Here is a 19,272-nt window from a genome sequence, read left to right as displayed (position 1 = left end):
TCGTTTAAAGCATAATAAAAATAAATAAATAAATAATAATAATAATTCTCTTGCAGGGCATCATGGATAGCGCAGCGTGCATTGGATGCACTATTCAGAATCTCACCGGAAGTAGTAGGTTATCTGGGAACTTCTCGCAAACTTATTTTCGAATTCTATGAATTCGGACATACTACTCGGCTCGCATTCTGATTTTAGCGTACTGTATAGTATGGAAGTGTGCGGTTTCGGATGCAGCCACAGTGTGATGGGTGCGTGGTGCGTCTTCTTGGCTCAAGCCGCCTTTCCACTGCACACGGCAAACGACAAGGGACAGACCGGAAGTCATTCATTTCCAATGGAGAGTAGTCCGGGAGCTGCGTGGAGCTCCGATCATCTCTGTATGCGGAAAATTCAGATCTGCGGCTGCGGATCCGTTGAAATATTTCGCCTGCGACTATGCGACCGGATGTGATGTATTCCAGTGTTTTCCAAGCAGATCCGTGCGCGCAAGATGAAAAAAATTATTTTTTTTTGAATCAGAAAAAAAGTCTATATATAAAAAAAACATTCTATTCATAAATGAGTAATAACAAATATATTCTTTTTTTATGTTGTCTCCACATTCCCTCCAAAATTTTTAGCTGTCTATGAGTTTTTAGTATTCATTCATTCAACCATGGTTACGCACAGAGAATAAAGGCTCTTTCTTTTGCACTCCTTTATTTCGGACACTGCGAGGATCAGCTTCTCTCCCATGGACAAAACTGAAAATTCTGTGCGACTGCCACAAGGGGGCGTATTCCGACAGTCTTGTCTAAATGTCGTGTGCAGTGGAAGGGCGGCTATACTGATGCAGTGCGATCAATTCTCGCCAATAAGTAATCCAATCTACCGTCTGTTCAGTTTTTAGTCAGAAATTCATGAAGAAAGCGTGAAGCACTGTAGCCTTTCAGGTCTCGTAAACCTTTGACTACCTCTTAACTTAATTCGAAAACATCTTTTTTATTTAAGCCCTACACAGCTAAACTTAGATATGTCATCATTACGTCATCGCCAAGGAAAGTAAATAAAAGATTATTCTAATGAACAGATTGTGCTGTTATTCCTGTATGAAATTTAGTCATTCTTATTCTTGTAGTACGATAAGCAGCCATTTTTTGCACGATATATTATTGCTTGGCTTTTTTTTAGACACTATGTTTAAGCATATAAAAACCCTTTTTAATTGCACTATATTTGATTAAAAACTCACCATGACTAGCATATTGCATACAATATTCATAAAGCAATTCATTCTGCGATTGCCGTTTTCATGAACAAGTTGCCTCACAATTTGGGCAAAAGTGGTATCATAAAAATTCAGCATAATAGGGTTGCCCATTATTGAAACAGCCTTCATGTCAGACAAGCCAAACATTTTAAAATGCAGCTCACTGGGTTCTGCAACAGAGCTGCAGTGCTTTTCACAAACATAATCGCCTTCATTATGAGATAAGGAGCCATTTAAGTCTTGTCAGTCAGTGCTGCTAATGAACCGCCACGTATTCACTCCCTATTTCTGATGTCTATAAGAGCTCTGGGCATTATAGAAATGGATCTGGGCTGTCAGGGTTTAGCTGGACATAGAGGCTCTGCATGTTAGTGACCCCAGCATGCAGTCTCAGCACATTTAATACTGATACAGCTCCTGCCACGCCTCTTAAAGAAACAGTTCCTCCAAAAATCAACAGTCTGTCATTTTTATTCACCCTCGACCATTAAAAAAAACGTAAGCTGTTCATTTTTTAACTGGAATACAAAAGGGAATTTAAAAAAGCTTTTCCATAAAACAATGGAGTATTGTGATCATGTCTATCAAGCTCCAAAAACATGGACAAACGCCCATACGCTGTATAAAGTCTTCAAAAGCAATTCAGTGGATTTGTTTAACAAACTGCTGAGTGACATTTACATCTTAACAGGATATTTCACTTAAAAAAAGAAAAGAAAATTCAGTTCAATTCAATTATTTACTCACACTGGTGTTCTATGCACTTATATGCTCTTTTTTCAAGACTACAAGGAAGATTTATCTAAATGCTCCCGTTATTATATATAACATATGATGACGAAATATTTTTAAGTTTACAAAATTTTATGTAAAAATAAATAAGATGTTAAAGTATCACAGAATAATTATATGTAACATGCCATATTCAAAGTTTTTGTGGTATACAATCAGAACAGAAATGCAAACTGGTCTTCTTATGGGTCATAATAAGCGTTTACAAATTTAGTGGGTATACAATGCGTGCAAGTTTTTAACAATGCACATGCTCATGTAAATACATTAAAACTTGTTTTTTTCTTTAATGGAGTAAAGTTATAAACAGTTTAGTCACAAACCAATTGTCAAAACTAGATTTTTGACACTGATTTCTTGCTCAGAAAAACAAAAAGAAGAACTTTCTTGATTAATTAAAATAAAATTCACCCCAAGAAGTATTTATGTAATTCCTCCATTGATTTGGAGCCAAAGTTGTCAAATAAATGTCACAGTTGAACATTATAATTTATAATAATCTAATAAATAACAGATATATTTACTTATAGAACAAAGTAGATCATACATGCCAACATTTGTCTCTGAAATTCCGGGAGACTGTGGGGATGGGGGGAGTTGGGGTGGCGGTGTTTGTTTGTCTGAATAACATAGTTAAGAACTGGGTTAGTAACTGTACTGTGGTGTCCGTGTTTTGGGCGGCCGCTGCAATCGGATACTATACAACTACAACCTGGGGGTGTTATAGACTTTACCAAAAAACTGAGGACCGGGGGTGGGGGGAAAGATGGGTGAAATTACGGGAGTTTTCCGGGAGAAATAACAAAACAGGAGGGTGGCGGGAGATATGTCTGAAATATGGGAGTGTTGGCAGGGATGAAGTAGATAGTAACAAAGGAGTGTATTTTGTGTTGTGCTTTTATTTTATTTTTATTTTTTTCTAACGAATTAAGTAGAGTTTTTGCCAAGTTGTAGAAACTAGCAGTTGTTTTTTTAATATATATATTTTTTTATATATTTTAAATATATTTATTTTTGCAATAATTATGATTAAAAAAACAAACACAAATGTACTGTAAAAATGTATCAGGAAATGTTGTGAGCCAGGACTCAGGACTCAGGGCTCCAAAAGCACATTGACCCTACTCCCCACAAGGCCATCAGTGCAGAAGAGAACGTAATAGACATTAATGAACATCAAATGAAACATGACAGTACTTGATTTTTTGGGTGAACTATCCCTTTAGTTCAAAATATTCCCAAAATTCTCCATCTGTGTTCCATTGAAGAAGAAAAAAACAACATACAGTCTTCTAACAATCTGAGGGTGAGAATTGTACATGTGTATATCCATATATAAGCAGGACAACAATGCACGCAGGTAACTAGCTTAATTTTAACTGAATAATTGTTTCTGTATGGCCAAGAGCGAGCTAGTCGTGTAAAACTGCACATAACAAATAGTTCGACGGGTCTCATTGATGCAGTGTTACTGATGCTGGGTGGGCTGATTTTAAAAATGGGAACTACAGTTAATCATCCACTGATGGCTACAAGTGCTGCCACCAGCCGCGGGCCTGCACACTCGCAAAACTGCACACCGGGGACCAAAAGCACCAAACATGACTGATCACCCTGGCACAATCCCACTGTTATATCTGAGGAAATCTTACGGCAAATTAATGGATGTCAAGACAAGCCTCCTTCATGTTCCAAGTGTTTTCAGTCCCAGTGAGGGTTTAGTAAGGGTTTAGTTCACCCTTGTGACCCATATTTCTTCTCCATGGAGCACAGAATGACAACATCTTTATTAAAGCACTGATTATCATCATTTGATTGTTAAAATGAAATGTACAGAAATTAATGACACCCAGACAGGTATGATGTATGCAATTGTTATGACTTTTATGATAATTATTGTTTTTGACTGCTGGAAATGTGTATTAAATTAATAACCAATACTTAGAGCTACATTAAAATGCCTATATCTCTGGAAATTAATTATACAGGGGGTTAAAATACACCAAAAAGAAAAAGTTAGGATATTAAGAGGTAGTTAATTCTTCTTTATTTACAGACATGCAAACTTATAGTAATACTACTAATAAAAATCTTTCTGTCATCCATTTTTGTCATCACTGGAATTTAATGGAAAATTGATTGCTAAAATCAACATATTACACTAAAAGTTGATGTAAAAATATGATGTTTGTGCCTTCTTTCTAAAATTTCTCTCTAAAACTCAAGTGGAAATGGCCATTTTTACCCAACTGGATTATTCAGTAAATGTACATCCAAGACATTTAAAGTTTTGGTATTCACTACTTATGTTTGTCCTGGTTCAGAAAATATTAAGGGTGTATTGATGCATTGTAATGTTGAGAAATCATGACATAAAATGGCAACGATATGTATCAGAGATGTAAACGACAAAATTGTGCTTGTTTTAGTCAGCTTACTTTATTTATAAGGAATAATTTACCCAAAAATGTCCGCTTCATCTTCATGTATTAGGTCGTATAGTACCCAGTGATTTGAGCGGCACTCCACAAGGTGAAAGTGTGCGCATCATTTAAATGACCATATCGTTTTATAGGTATGATTAAGCATTTTAGACGGTGTATTCTTTTATAGTGAACACAGAGAGTTGTGTGTGCTGCTTTTCTGTAAATCCACTGAGTGTTATGCATGAGGATAACCGTTTACAGAGTTTATTCTACCTGACAAAGTATTGTTGCCTATGCAAGTTTTAGAAACAACAAATAATAAATTGACTTCTAGTTCATATCATTTGGTATCAGAAGTGGCTTATATGAAAGGCAAAGGCCTCTAGATGACGTGCATTTTAGCTAAATAAAATTATGATCAAGGCCTTTGCTTAGCTTAGACAAAAGTCTTGTCACTTAACAGAAATAATGTACAGTATAGAATGTGAAGTCATGATGCAGTGAGAAAATAATTTATATTGTGTATGACTCCCATGAGCTTGGAGGACTGCATCTTTACATCTCTGCAATGACTCAAATAACTTATTAATAAAGTCATCTGGAATGGGAAAGAAATTGTTCTTGCAGGACTCCCAGAGTTCATCAAGATTATTTGGATTCATCTTCCATGCCTCCTCTTTCACCTTACCCAAGACATGCTCAATAATATTCATGTCTGGTGACTGGGCTGGCCAATCATGGCACTCCTTGATGTTCTTTGCTTTCAGGAACTTTGATGTGGAGGCTGAAGTATAAGAAGGAGTGCTATCCTGCTAAAGAATTTGCCCTCTCCTGTGGTTTGTAATGTAATAGGCAGCACAAATGTCTCGATACCTCAGGCATTGATGTTGCCATCCACTCTGCAGATCTCTCACACTCCCCAATACTGAATGTAACCCCAAACCATGATTTTTCCTTTACCAAACTTGACTGATTTCTATGAGAATCTTGGGTCCATGTGAGTTCCAATAGGTCTTCTGCAGTATTTGTGATGATTTGGATGCAGTTCAACAGATAATTTTCCTAATGATCAACTAGAAGTCAAGCTATTATTTGTTGCCATTACAATTGGGATTAACGACAAACCTTTTGTCAGGTCGTGTAGTATCCTAATAGGTTTGGAATGACATGATGGTGAGTAAATTATGCCACAATTTTCTTTGCATACACAATATGGCAAATGAGGCTATAAGGAAGAGTACTATTGCTCTCAAGAGGCAAAGGAAGATTCAGCTTGGTGCCTTTCTCTGATTGGTCTTCATGATCGTGCTCTGTAAGCAGATCTGTGGGTCATTACACTGAAACACAAAACGCTTTAAAAATACCAGCGCAGGCTGCCATTTGTATAACAGGATATTGAGTGAAAGCTATTATTAACCTGGCCATAACCAACAAAACAAAGATGAATCATTTATGAAATGGAGGACTCAAAGATATTTGTGCATTTGAATGGGGGGAAAAGAAAAGAAATGACTGCGGATGATTAATTCTCAACAGAACATTAAATCACATCTAAATCAAACATTCTTAAGCCCCGTGAGTCAAGAAGAAATTAATCTGTCTTTAATGCCTGCAGGAACACAGTATCAGCAAAAGTATTGCCAGTTCACACTTAAAGGATTTCAAGTGCATTCTTGGGTTTTCCCTGTGGCTAAAGAAATTAGGATTGCCGGGCTTTGATCATAATATCACAGAAACAACTCACTCGTGGAGAGCAACAGAAAAGCAACAAAGCTGTTTCGCTCAATAACAGAGCGAGAAATACAATAACTGATCTTATAATTAATGCATCGTGCAGTAGGGACAGAATATTAAACGTAAATTATCCAGCGCTATGCAGTGAGTGGAATCATAATTCGTGTTTCTCTAAACAACAATGCAGTTTAAAGGCAAGTGATCGCCACCTTCTCTGTCTTTCTCTGAGTTAGGAGGATATTGTTTGGGGGCTTTGAACCAAGACTGCCATCCCTGAGGGATCTGGATCAGTCTAGACAGCAGGAAGAGAAGGGAGAGACTCCCCTTGAGAGAAGACACACACATTTAACCAATAAACCACATTTAAGCAGTCTTCAGATTTGTAGCATCTATTATTTGTGTATAAATGTCAAATATCAATAAGATGTTATTATTTTTATATAAAATCCAAGCAATATAATATAATATAGTTATTATATAGTGTTGATTCACTAGTAATGCTAGCAAATATTGTAAAATTTATTTGGCTAATGACATTTATTTATTTTTTTGTTATGAAAAGTCTCTGAAAAGGCTGCATTTGTTTGATCATAAATACAGTAAAATACTGTGAAATATTAACACAATTTTACATTTATTTATGTGCACCATACTTTAATAATTGGATTGATGATTGAGTTTTTTGTACTTTTCATTTTTCATTATTATTTTACATGTTTAATTTCTTCTACATACTTCTATTGTAGTGCTTTGTGTTTAAAAAAGCGCATTACGAATAAAAAGCATTATTAATTTGACCTTAATATCTGTGATTTTTCACCATCGTTACTCCAGTCTTCAATATCACATGATTCTGCAGAAATCATCAGAAATATGTTGATTTGGTGCAAAACAATCATTATGTTTTATTATTAAAGCTGGAAACAGATCTGCTATTTAAAGAGATAAATCACCCAAAAATGAAAATTCTGTCATCATTTACTCACCTTCCTCTTGTTCCAAGTCTATTTAAGTTTCCTTCAGTTCTTTATAGTGCATTTGTATGCTTATCAATGTGAGAAAATGCAATATGGCTGAATAATAAATTCATTTTAAATAGAAAAAAAGCTCCATGGGACATTTGCTGTCAGGTGATATTAAATATGAAACTTAATCATAAGCTTAAAGAGCATTTTTGGAGAATATGATATTTATTTACACCAGTACATTGTGTTACGCTTCTCTAGTTAAGAAGACTCTTCAGGCAATGCCATTGTGCAAATCTGTGAACAAATGTTCTGAAGTGAATTAAAGGTTTCTTGTGCTCAGGTAGAGAGTAATGGTTATTGCTAGATCGGATCTGGTTGCGGCCGGAAGTTAACGAGAATTATTTATATTATTTATTACATTTCCCATTTATTGTATTTTATTAACGTCTGCCTCCACCCCAACCGTCACAGTACTGTAAAAATATTAACTATTGTTTTACAGTGTTATAAAAAATGCTGCTATATTGATGTGCAAATCGCACTTCCGGCCGGCCGCGTATCCGATGTAAACTTTACCAAGAGTAATGATGAAGAACAGACTACAGGGTGCAATGCACACTGAATAGAGATGTCCCAACCAGAACACTGTTCATGAGTGAAACTTTCCTAACAAACTGGTTATCTAAATCAGGTGTGTTAAGTAAGGGTGGCATGCAAAATATGCAGATGTGTGAGGACCAGGATTAAGAAATGCTGTCTTAAATTGACTTATACACCAATGCAATTCTGACCAAGTGTAACTTGCGTTCTGAAAAATCTTAAATAATGTGCACATACAGCAAGTGTATGTCAAAAAGTCCTGTTTTTTAGTGATAGTGAACCAACCTGCCACCACAGGTCCAGAGCCCAGGAGGGTTTGCTTGTACTTGGTCAGGCTTTCGTCATCCTTGTCCATTTCCTGGATCTCCTGAAGACTCTTCTGCGCTGGAGGCTGGTAGTTCAGATCAGGCTCATCTTCATCCTCAACCACTGGCACGTCTTTCTCTTTATCAGCCATTATGCCTGAGAAAAAAAAGAGGGAGGAAAGCTTTTAGAAAGGTCTAGTTGTAGTCGATAGCTCTATATAATAGCTAAATAAATATTCAGTTACTTGTCTGAAAGAACATTCGCAAGCATCTTCACATAGTGATGTCAATTTCATCATGATTTTACAACATACCTGGAACAATTTACTTCCTATTTACAATAATCTTTATCAAGCTATCATTTCCCTCTTAATTTAGCTGTAGTAAATGATTACAAGATGATTACATTTTTGGGTTTGAATTAAATCCTGAAGTTTCCTTTATTAAAAGCAGCTTTATAGTTTTTTAGACTGGTTTTGACCAAATAAAAATAAAAAATAAACATAAAATGTCCAGATATTGAACTACTCAGCGTGAAATCTTTTATCTGGTATAAAATGATATGGTTTGTGATGTTAACTGTGTTTATTTGTTCAACAGATGAATATTGCTCCAATAAAAGTCATACTTGATGTATTTCCTGCTATCTTTCCACCTCACACACATTTTTGAACCACAAACTCATTCAGATTGGCACACACTGTTAAGGCACAAGAGATTTGCACATTTATCTCACTTAATATTAAGAGTCATTGGTTGTAATCCTCACATCTAGCGGAACAACGTGCTCAGCGCTGATCATTTGATTTCTATTCGTCTCATTTGAGAGATTGAAGTAAATGCTCACTGTCTGGTAATATATATCGCAGAAAGAGCAACTATTAAAGAGGTAGCAGATCTATTAAAGAAATCCTTGCTTTTTTTTTTATTCAACCACATGTCAGACATTGAAAAACATGCTTTCATTGTCAAAACCAACACAGCGTTTCAGCGCAACAGCTAATAATTACTGGAGACTATCACGAGCAGACAGCTGAGGTATTGCTCCCTGGAGAAACAGAGCGAAATAAAGACCCAGAAAACTGCTCTCTATGCAGGAGACCGAGAACAGGGACAACAATTTGTCATATGAATTAAGAGAGCCGAATTGTAACGTCCACATAACTCCCCTAGAGAAGCAGTCTTGTATAGGTGTTGTACAGCAAAATATGCTGCCGTTTCCCACAAATAGGAAATAAAATAGGGCCCAAAACTCTTAACCTTCAGAATATAAATTGGCAACCTCAGGAGGTTGAATTCAATATTATACAGGCTGTTTTATTGTCTACTCGTTCTCTGAGGCTTGCAGTTTTGCACATAAAAGCTGTGTTTCCATTTGAAGTAGTGATTTGGAAATTATGAAATAATTTTAGGGATGCTAATGCTAAAATTGATTGTACGCCGATGTGTATCAGCCTCTAATGACATTTTGTTTTGATTCATTGATCGATAGAGACATAAATTTGGCATTGATCACAATCTGACGCCAGCACAACCAACCAAAATGTCCCACAAATTCAAGCGGCAAAAAATACTGCACTATTAATCTATTATTACTCTCATTGTTGAAGTGCCAACGCCAATTTGCTTTACACTGTTGTAAATTACACAGTATTTAACTGTAATGTGAACTGTATTTTACTGTAGGACTGTTGTGCAGTATGTTACTGTATCTTAAAATGGCATAGTGAAAATTACTGTATATTTTACAATAACGATATACATACAATTCTGTAAATGCATGTACAGCAAGATAAATAGTGCTGTAAATTGTCAATACAGTGTTTTTGCTGTAATTGATTCACAGTAATTACTGGCAAACTGCCCCAGTAAGTTACCGTAGATTCTACAGGAAATTGTTAGCGGTGTAGTTTCAGTCTTTTTTCAGTTTCTTTCCAGCGCTGAGCATTATATCACACACATTTATGTTGAATGTATGAGATAATCAGAGGCGTACGTTAGTAGCACAAGTTTTGTTGAATGAATGCACTCACTGATAAATACATATGATCAAAGACATCCATTTCACAAATTTCGGGACATTTGTTGTTGTTGTTTGTTTGTTATAGACAATTTTGAGGGATGTAAACAATAACAATGGTCCTGACGTATTTCCTGTTTTACATTTTGAATTTCGATAGCTTCTGTGGGTCCAAAAAGTACCACATATTGATGAATAATGTTATGATAGCTGTTATAACATCAAGTTATGATTGAATCGCCTTTCGTCACAGATACGAAATAGTTTGACAACAAGCAGGAAATGTTCATGGGCCAATGACATCACCACAATGAAATGGTCTATAAATCATGCCATGCTAGCACCATGAAGTGCTATGTTTCTCTGTGTAGCCGGTATTTGACATGCTGTTTCTCCTCCAGGCGCAATAAATATTCCTGTTTGTTTTGGTTGTCAGTCACACATTGGACAATGTTAAATTACACCTTATGGGTTGCAGTTCTGCTCAGTTTGGCATTGTCATGTAGGCTCTTTAATTTTTCCGTAAGCCCTAAATTTATTCTAATTTAAAACAACAATACAGAAGATTGTACACAAAATCTGTAGTGTAAATTTATCCAATAAACAATGACAGAAAAGTTTACACTAACACCTGAATTAACACCAACCACTGAATTAGACTGAACAGAAGACACTTTAAAAAAGTGCCATCTTCTTCATATGCTCTGATGTTTGAAAATTACGTTTCTTTTTCAGAAAAAAACATTGAAAATCAAATTTTCAATGTGATTCACTAATGTATAAATTATTTAATGCACTAAAAACATTAAAAACGCTGACAAAAAGACTATATATATATATATATATATATATATATATATATATATATATATATATATTAAAAAAACATTTTTATTGTATTTACCCATAAATTAATCAATTTATTAATAACTTTTTTTATTTATTTACTCATCTTCCACTTATTACAAACTTTTCTACTGATGAACATTCATTTATTTTTCAGGGGTCACCACAGCGAAATGAACCACCAACTACTATGGCACATGTTTTAAGCAGCGGATGCCCTTCCAGGAACCCAGTACTGAGAAACATTCATACACTCTCACGTTCACACACACACACCTATACACTACGGCCAATTTAGTTTATTGAATTCACCTATAGCACGTGTCTGGTCTATGGGGGAAACCAGAGGACCCGAAGGGAAACTCACACGTACACAGAGAGAACATGCAAACTCCACACAGAAAGGCCAACTGTCTGAGTCGGGACTCGAACCGATGAACTTCTTACTGTGAGGCAACAGTGCTTACCACCGAACCACCGTGCCGCTCACTGATGACCAGAAAAGAAGATATCATGAGGAATGTTGGTGGAAAAAACAGCCATTGACTTTCATAGTATTTTTAGTGGCTGGATGTCAATATCTGCTTTTTCCAGCATTTTTCAGAATATCTTGTTTTGTGTTCAACTGAACAAAGAAATTTCATAAACATTAGTGTGAGATAATGATAAGGAAATATTTCTCTTTAAAGGCCACCTATTTTGTCCTTTTTTCAAGATTTAAGATAAGTCTTTCGTGTCTTCAGAATGTGGCTGTAAAGTTTCAGCTCAAAACACCCATCAGATTATTTATTAGACTTTCAGAATATTGGATTTTGTGCTCTAAACACAATGTAGCTGTTTTTGTTGCCTGTGCCTTTAATGCTAGTTCTCCCTTTACAAACATGCACTTTTAAAAGCGTTTTAAACTTGTAAAACTCATTCTTGATCACATTTGATGATGATTGATGATCACAGAGAGCTGAACAGATCTTTTAAACCCAGTTGCTTTGTGCACGTCTTGCACGCCTGTCTTGTTGATATGATTTTACACATTACTAAGGAGAAATGTCAATACGTGGCTGTCTATCAATTCGGTGGGCGGAGAAATCGCACTCCTGCGTCACATTGCAGTCGGCCTCAAAATGGGAGGGATTTGGATCCTATTTTATTGTGAGGTAATTTTAAAAAAGAGACTTATAGTCTTTATATCACCCCAATATGACTGTGGACACACTATACCTATACATAGTTCTGTCCAAACAGCTTACAAAAGATGATTTTCATCATAGGTGCCCTTTAAGGTGGATAATAAAAGAAGTGCATCTAATACTTAAAAAGATTTGAACAACAAAAGAATAAAGAACAAAAGAAGAACCAACTTCTAAAGATGACATCATGACTTTCACTAATGTGAGAACAAGTGAAGCTCCTCAGAGAGCAGATGTTTCTGAACAGAGCTGAGAACGAAAAAGAGAAAGACATGTCTCCCTGGCTGATCCAGGCCTGCTTTTCCTCGGCAGAAACATGCTTGCATCCTTCTCCCCAATGACTATCCAGACTGACAATGAACCTTCCTTATATTAAAAAAGCAGAACAAAAACTCTAAGTGCTGTAATGCCAAGGCAAATGCAATAATGGAAGCACACGTGGCTATAAAATCTGATCTGATGGAATCGATAGGGTGTTTTTGAGGGTCACTCTCTAATACGCCATTAGTTTTATAAGAGCGATTTTCGCTTATACCATCTAATAAAAATAGACCACCATCTCCTTTTGCATTAGATAGCAGTAGCTCAAGGTCTGCTGCTGTATATAAAATGAGGAGCCAATTTCCTCCAACAAAAAGCTGCGAGAATGAATTCGGTATTTCTACATAAATTGAACCTGCGAATAAAAACCACACTCCATCTAGGAAGATAATTTGAGCAAGGACAAGTAGGTGAGATTCCATTTCACGAGAAAGCTGTGCAATTTCCAGGTGCAAAATGCTGTTGAAACATACACCATATTCTAGCTGCATAAGACAGAGTGAGCCAATTAACCTACTAATTAGAGAGAAATAAACAATCCGAATGTGTACAGATGAATGTGGTAATGAAGTGCGAGAAGGGAAATTTGGCTATGCATAAATGTGTATTAATCGACAGCCGGGTCTTGTTATGATATTTTAATTCAAGTGTGGCCATATTTTCAACCCTGCTGTCCCTTGGACTATTATTCAGTGTGTAATAAGGCTATTTGGTTAATTATCTTTGAGCAATTACAGCTTAAATATTGCTAAAAATGCAGGCCAATTAAATATCTTGCACACCGAAGACACAAATCAAATCCCCCCGAGCTGAGATTCACTACAGGGAGGCCTGGTCACACTGAATAAATGGCTGGATATAATTGGGCAATTTAAAGCATATTCATGAGCCAAAGCCAAGATCGTCACTGCAAATTGCAAGAGAAATGAACTATATAGTGAGGGATTGCACTTAAGGCTACATTTCCATAGAGTTTCAGGGAAAAGGGCAGGGTTTAATGATAATGGCATGGCGAAACTGTGATGTGATCTTATGCATATTAATATTCCACATTAAAGCAGCAGACTGATCACTGATCTCCTCTTAATGTCTGTAAACAAACAGATAAAGATTAGCATTTTTCATTATGTAATTCAAAGAATAAAAACATAAAAACATCAAATAAAGGGATTTAAATTGTTAATAAGTATCATCATTAATAAATATGATAATAATAAAAATGATAAACGAGGTTAATTAATTTTAGCAACAGATTTTAAAGTTATTTTTATGTGCAGAAACTAAAATTAAAATAATTTTGCCTTTTTATGTTATTTTATAGAGGATTTTGGGTTACACTTTAGTTTAAGTACCAATTATCACTATTATCTAGTGGCTTATTAGCTGCCTATTATTAATATATTGCCCATTTATTAGTACTTTAAAGTACATTCTGCATTCTCTTATTCTTCATGTCTAATCCTACTAATACCTAAACCTAACTACTCATTTATTAACCATTAATAAGCAGTAAATTAGAAGTTATTGAGGCAAAAGTCATAGTTAAAGGTTTATTAATAGAAAGAATTCCACATATAGTAATAAAGTTTTTTAGATGATAGTATCAGTATGTTAGTTTTTAAGATATCTACAAGCGTGTGCTCTGAAACAGTGACAAAATTCACGTTTAGAAGATATAAAACTGATTTATACACGTAAAGCTTGTAGTTTGTCACTTCTGCTTAAATGAGGGGGGTCCAAACTCGGTCCTGGATAATACAACCCATTTAAACCCACCTGAACCCGCTAATTAAGCTCTTTCTAGGTGTACTAGAAACTTCCAGGCAGGTGTGTTAAAGGAAGTTGAAGCTAAACTCTGCAGGACACTGGGCTTCCAAGAGCAAATTTGGACACCCCTGGGCTTATTGGATCAACAGTTTTATTCACATCATCTCACACTACAGTTTCTCATCAAATCTTGACCAATTAAATGCTGTTTACTATCTGACATGCCCCGCCCCCTTCAAGATGCTTCTCATTTGCTTCTCATTTGATGCACTTGAACTCAACCATTGTCACTGGTAGAGAGGTGATACACAAAATGATATTGGCCTCCTTTTTAAAAAGGAGGTTACACTATGTCCAACCCTCTCTTCATGTTTCGGTTAAAATTACGTCAAATATTGACAAAAAAAAAATGCATATTTTAAAGCACTTCATGGGACCTTTAAGAAAAAAAAAAGGTGCCCAATTTTCATTTATTCTTATTCACCAAAAATTGCATCATAGGCTCATTTTGAAAATGTAGCTCTATATATGTTTTTGGAGATCGCGAATTATGTAGCCAGAAGTACGCATGGCTGCATTTCGTCTTTGAAACGAACACTAAGGGGTGGTATGACGCCATTCCTCTTTGTGTTTAACAGCTGACTGCTTACCTCTATGTGGATTGCTTTTTAAAATTTTCAGTTGAATTTGGGAAGGGGATGGGCGGGTCAATCTATCCTTTTAAAAACACTATTGGTTGAGTTTAGGGGAGGAGGAGGGTGGTCAATAGATGGGTCAGTCAGTCAGTCAGTCATTAGGTCAGTCAACAGTCAGTCAACAGCAGCCTCTGTTGCATTTACGCGAGAATAACAGGAGCGAATGACACTTGCAAGAGAAATTTGAGATCTCAAAAAGTGTACACAGCGGCCCCTGGTGGATTTATGCAAGAACAACAGGTACGAATGGTACTCGCAAGATAAATTTGACATGTCAAAAAGCGTACACAGCGGACTCTGGTGGATTTGCGAAAACAAAAACTGCAAAAAAAAAAACGTAGCTCCCGGGACGTACTTGGTGCTCTCCAGAAATATGTATATAGAGGTACGTTTTCAGAATGAGCCTGGGTTAAAAAATAATTAATGAACATTTGTATGATCTAACTAAATGAAAAGCAAAAATTTACAGCAAAGAAAAAAAATTAAAGATGGTTTGTTAGTTATTTGTTTTCCTACCAATGCAAAATCATAGATTTTTGTAGGGAACTAGGAATGCGACAACACATACACAATACACAATGCTAACTCCCGTTTTAGTGTTGACATTTTAGCGTATGCTATTCTTAAGAGACTTTTGTACACAAAATTGTACTTATTATTAACTATCAACTATTTAATAACGCAAAAGGTTAAGAAAAACATTGTTTATTAAAATGCTAAATTTGTGAGGCTTGAATATATTTGAACTTAAACCAGAAAAGAATTCATGAATCTGCCTACACAACAGGATTGTTACATTACATTAATCTTGCACTGTTGTCCCCACTGACATGTATTTAATTATAATAACTAACGTAATATATTGTAGCACCAATAATTTTCCACCAACAAGCATTTTTCCTCTTGTTTTCTGATTTTCTAGCTCCGACCCACCAATTGAGAAGTGCAGCGCTAAAGAACATTAGTGACTCTAGCGGAGCCTCAAAGTGAGAGGTCATTTTTATTAGCAAAGAGAAGAATGGCAGTAATTACCCTTGCTCAGCCGTGTTAAATAGCAATAATAATACTTTGAAAAATCTGACAAGCTTTTTTAATTGGCCTCCCCCGCCCTCAGGAGACATAATTTCTGAGTGAAATACGTATGGTGCAGGATCTCTGCTTCAAAGGCAACATGCATGGGACGGCTTTGATCAGCAGAAGCAGTTAAATGCCTGGCTACATTGTGATGGATGGCATGCTGGTTTTCATCTGATGGCGTACTGCAGGTTTCAGTGCACAGCTAATGAGGTGGAGTGTGAATGAGCAAATAAGGCTGACAAACCGCAGTCTTTCATACTCAACACACAACAGATGCACATCCAAATATTCAGTGGACCTTCAGAAGACCAACAGATGAAGGCCCACTAGGGTTTCCGAAGATCACTTGAACTCTTGGCTCCTGCTGGTTGTTTGCTTTGTTGCGAAATGGGCATTTAAACTGCTACAATGCTGCCACTTCCTTTTTTCTTCAGTTCACTTTTACAAGGGAACTTTTCTGAAAGGACCCAAATTTAAAGCAGGTAAACTCTCATCTCATTGGTCAGAGCACATCAGTTCCAGGATTCTTATAGGATAGGATAGTTATTTGTCAGAATGGATAAATTTGGCTTTGTACAGTAGCTTTTAATGTCTTACTATAAGTTTGAGTATATATTAGGCCGATAAATTATATCATATCGATCATATCGAATCACAATAAAGATTAGGTCTATTACGATGATAACCTCTGGACATTTTTACTCAATATTGATCTAAGAGCCAATCACACAGCAGACATTTGCAACAACAGGAATCTGTAATTGTGTTGATATTACAGATATGCTAACGCCACCCAGTATTGTTTAGCGAGCTCGATTCACTTTCCCACCAGCAGTACTAGCTGTGTTAAACTGTTGTTTATTTTAAATGATGACTATTTTTAGAATTCTAAGTAGGTAAAATATTTATTTAAAAATAATTCTATAATTGTTTATTTAAAAACCAAAAAATGCAATAAGTATATTTGTGTTTGTGTACTATATGTATGCTGCAATTTACCACGTTTACATGGACATCAGTAATCAAATTATTTGCCTTAATCTGAATAAGACAATAATATGATTAAGGTGTTTGCATGAGTTGCTTTCATGATCCTGTTTTACATGTTATAGCACATAATTCGATTAACGTCATTGCGTCACCACACTATCCAGGTTTCATTTTTAATTTGACGATTTTAACTGCAGTTTGACACTTTTACTTTAATTCAGGAACATTTTATGCATGCCTCCGTGACAAACGAGATATTGGAAATGAGTATGAACTGCTGGAAGAGTGTAGTTTTAATGGAGTTTGATACCACACACCGAATGGGAAAAAAACTCCACATTTCAAGATGCAGGTGCAGAGAATAGTGTCAAACAGCCGTGTGAGTATGGACAATCCTGCCGTAAAACTCTGATTGAGGTGTTTACATGTCTGTACTGCACTTCAATAATGCGACTAAAATCAGCATACTCCATGTCTTAATTCTATTTCTGTTTAGTTTGATTATGACTTTAGTCTGATTGAATTAATAAAAAAAAACGCTGTTTACATGCTTGACTCTTAATCAGAGTATTGTCTTAATCATATTACAATAGGACTATTGGTGTCCATATAAACATACTCAGTGACAGTTCTTCAAAATATTATATTTTATATTGTATAAAGTATATTATAAAAAATTTTTAATCTGCAAAAAATCAAAGTAATGTGTAAACTGTTTTTGTAATAAACAACACTTTAAAAATGTTATTTAATGAAGCATCTAATCTTTGTGGCCCTAATATAAACTCAAGTATAATTCAAATATTAGTTAATATTTTTGTGTGCTTGGATGGATAATACACTCAGAACGGATATAGATTTATAGCTTTCAATATCTCACTATACTTTTAAGTATAAATCAAATATTAGTTATTAAATAATATGTATTTTAATGTGCATGAATGGATCAAATTTTGGAAAGCAGTTTCACTCCATCTTTTCCATGCAACATTTGTAATAATTCATCACACATTGCGATAAAGACTGGACTGCACTCTAAAAAATACTGTTTAGACCAAAAAAACAAATAGAAAATGAATGCAACAGTTTGCATCAATATATTCAAGTTACGACAACATCTAACAAAATGAAGTTCAGTCAACAAATTTTATTATGTTAGCCAAATGACCGTTTCCTCTTCAATCAGAGGCATTTTTTATACTGTAGCATAAACTCCACTTTTTTCCAACAACAATTTTTTTTATTAAATTTAAAAATAAATCCAGTGTTTTGTGCTTTAGTACCATAATTATACATGCAATTCTTCAAGTTTAGAACCTCAATTAAATTAAGTAGAACATTTTAATTAATTTAAATAAATTAAGTAGAAATTGTTACAGTTTTGTTTGTTTTCAAATTTACTGTTCATTTAGTTGCTTGTAAAAATACATTTAACAACAACATTTTTGTTTCCCAATTTTGTTTTTTAAAATCACAGTTTTTCAGTGTTATACAAAACTAAAAAAATGTGTACTGTCCCATATAGATAGTATGAAAAATAACAAAAAACATCAGTGTGCGGACAGCAAAATCTTCTCTGAAATAAGAAGAGACTTCAGAAAATAATGTTCTTGAGACGCATTACTTTTGCACTGGGCTTCAGTCCATCAAGTTCGAGAAACTTTACAAGCATATTTTCTGTTGACTGGACTAATATTTCATCATTGCTCCAAAGTTCGTTACATTTAAATTATTTCGAGACCAAACGTGTTGGTGTTGACCTGAATGCAACTGCTCTGTTCATATATGTCTGAATGAACCAAATTAATGCCTCATGCACACTGGAATGATTATCACTCATGCCTATCGCCAGGATTTTTTTACACATTTTCAATATTCAATGCAAACGCGACATCGACTGCCAATAAATTTCATTGGTTGGCCAGTTTTTAGCATGGCGCAAAAACAAACAATCTAATTTTTACTTGCACTTTTATCCCTGCTGTTTTGTATGTTGGTGTGCACACTCACATTATCAGCCTTAGTTTAGTCACAAGATGTTAAATGTTTGTTATAATCACACATAATCGTCCCAGTGTAAATGAGCTTTATATAGTTTAATAGTCTATAGTTCATTCAAAAACTATAATTCATGCCATTAATTACTCACTCTTCACTTGTTCAAAACCTACAGTATTTGAGTTTCTTTTCTTCTGTTGAACACAAAAGAAGATATTTAGAAAAATGCTGGTTTCTTGCACCCACTGACTACCTTTTTTCTACTATGGAAGTCGATGGTTCCTGGCATTCTTC

The 19,272-nt window shown here is 35.3% G+C and overlaps 1 protein-coding gene across 2 annotated transcripts in view; it reads right to left on the bottom strand.

The window, feature by feature from the left end:
• arhgdig (Rho GDP dissociation inhibitor (GDI) gamma) overlaps positions 1–19,272 on the bottom strand; it is a 56,263-nt gene that overhangs the window by 20,618 nt on the left and 16,373 nt on the right. For both annotated transcript variants that reach the window (XM_056453532.1, XM_056453531.1), the window contains exon 2: positions 8,058–8,234. In XM_056453532.1, coding sequence (XP_056309507.1) covers positions 8,058–8,229 — 172 coding nt within the window. In that variant the 5' untranslated portion in view covers positions 8,230–8,234. The remainder of the gene's footprint in view (positions 1–8,057; positions 8,235–19,272) is intronic.

This window comes from Danio aesculapii, chromosome 3, assembly GCF_903798145.1.
Source record: "Danio aesculapii chromosome 3, fDanAes4.1, whole genome shotgun sequence".
Lineage (NCBI taxonomy): Eukaryota > Metazoa > Chordata > Actinopteri > Cypriniformes > Danionidae > Danio > Danio aesculapii.
This window is presented reverse-complemented; position numbering and strand designations above follow the sequence as displayed.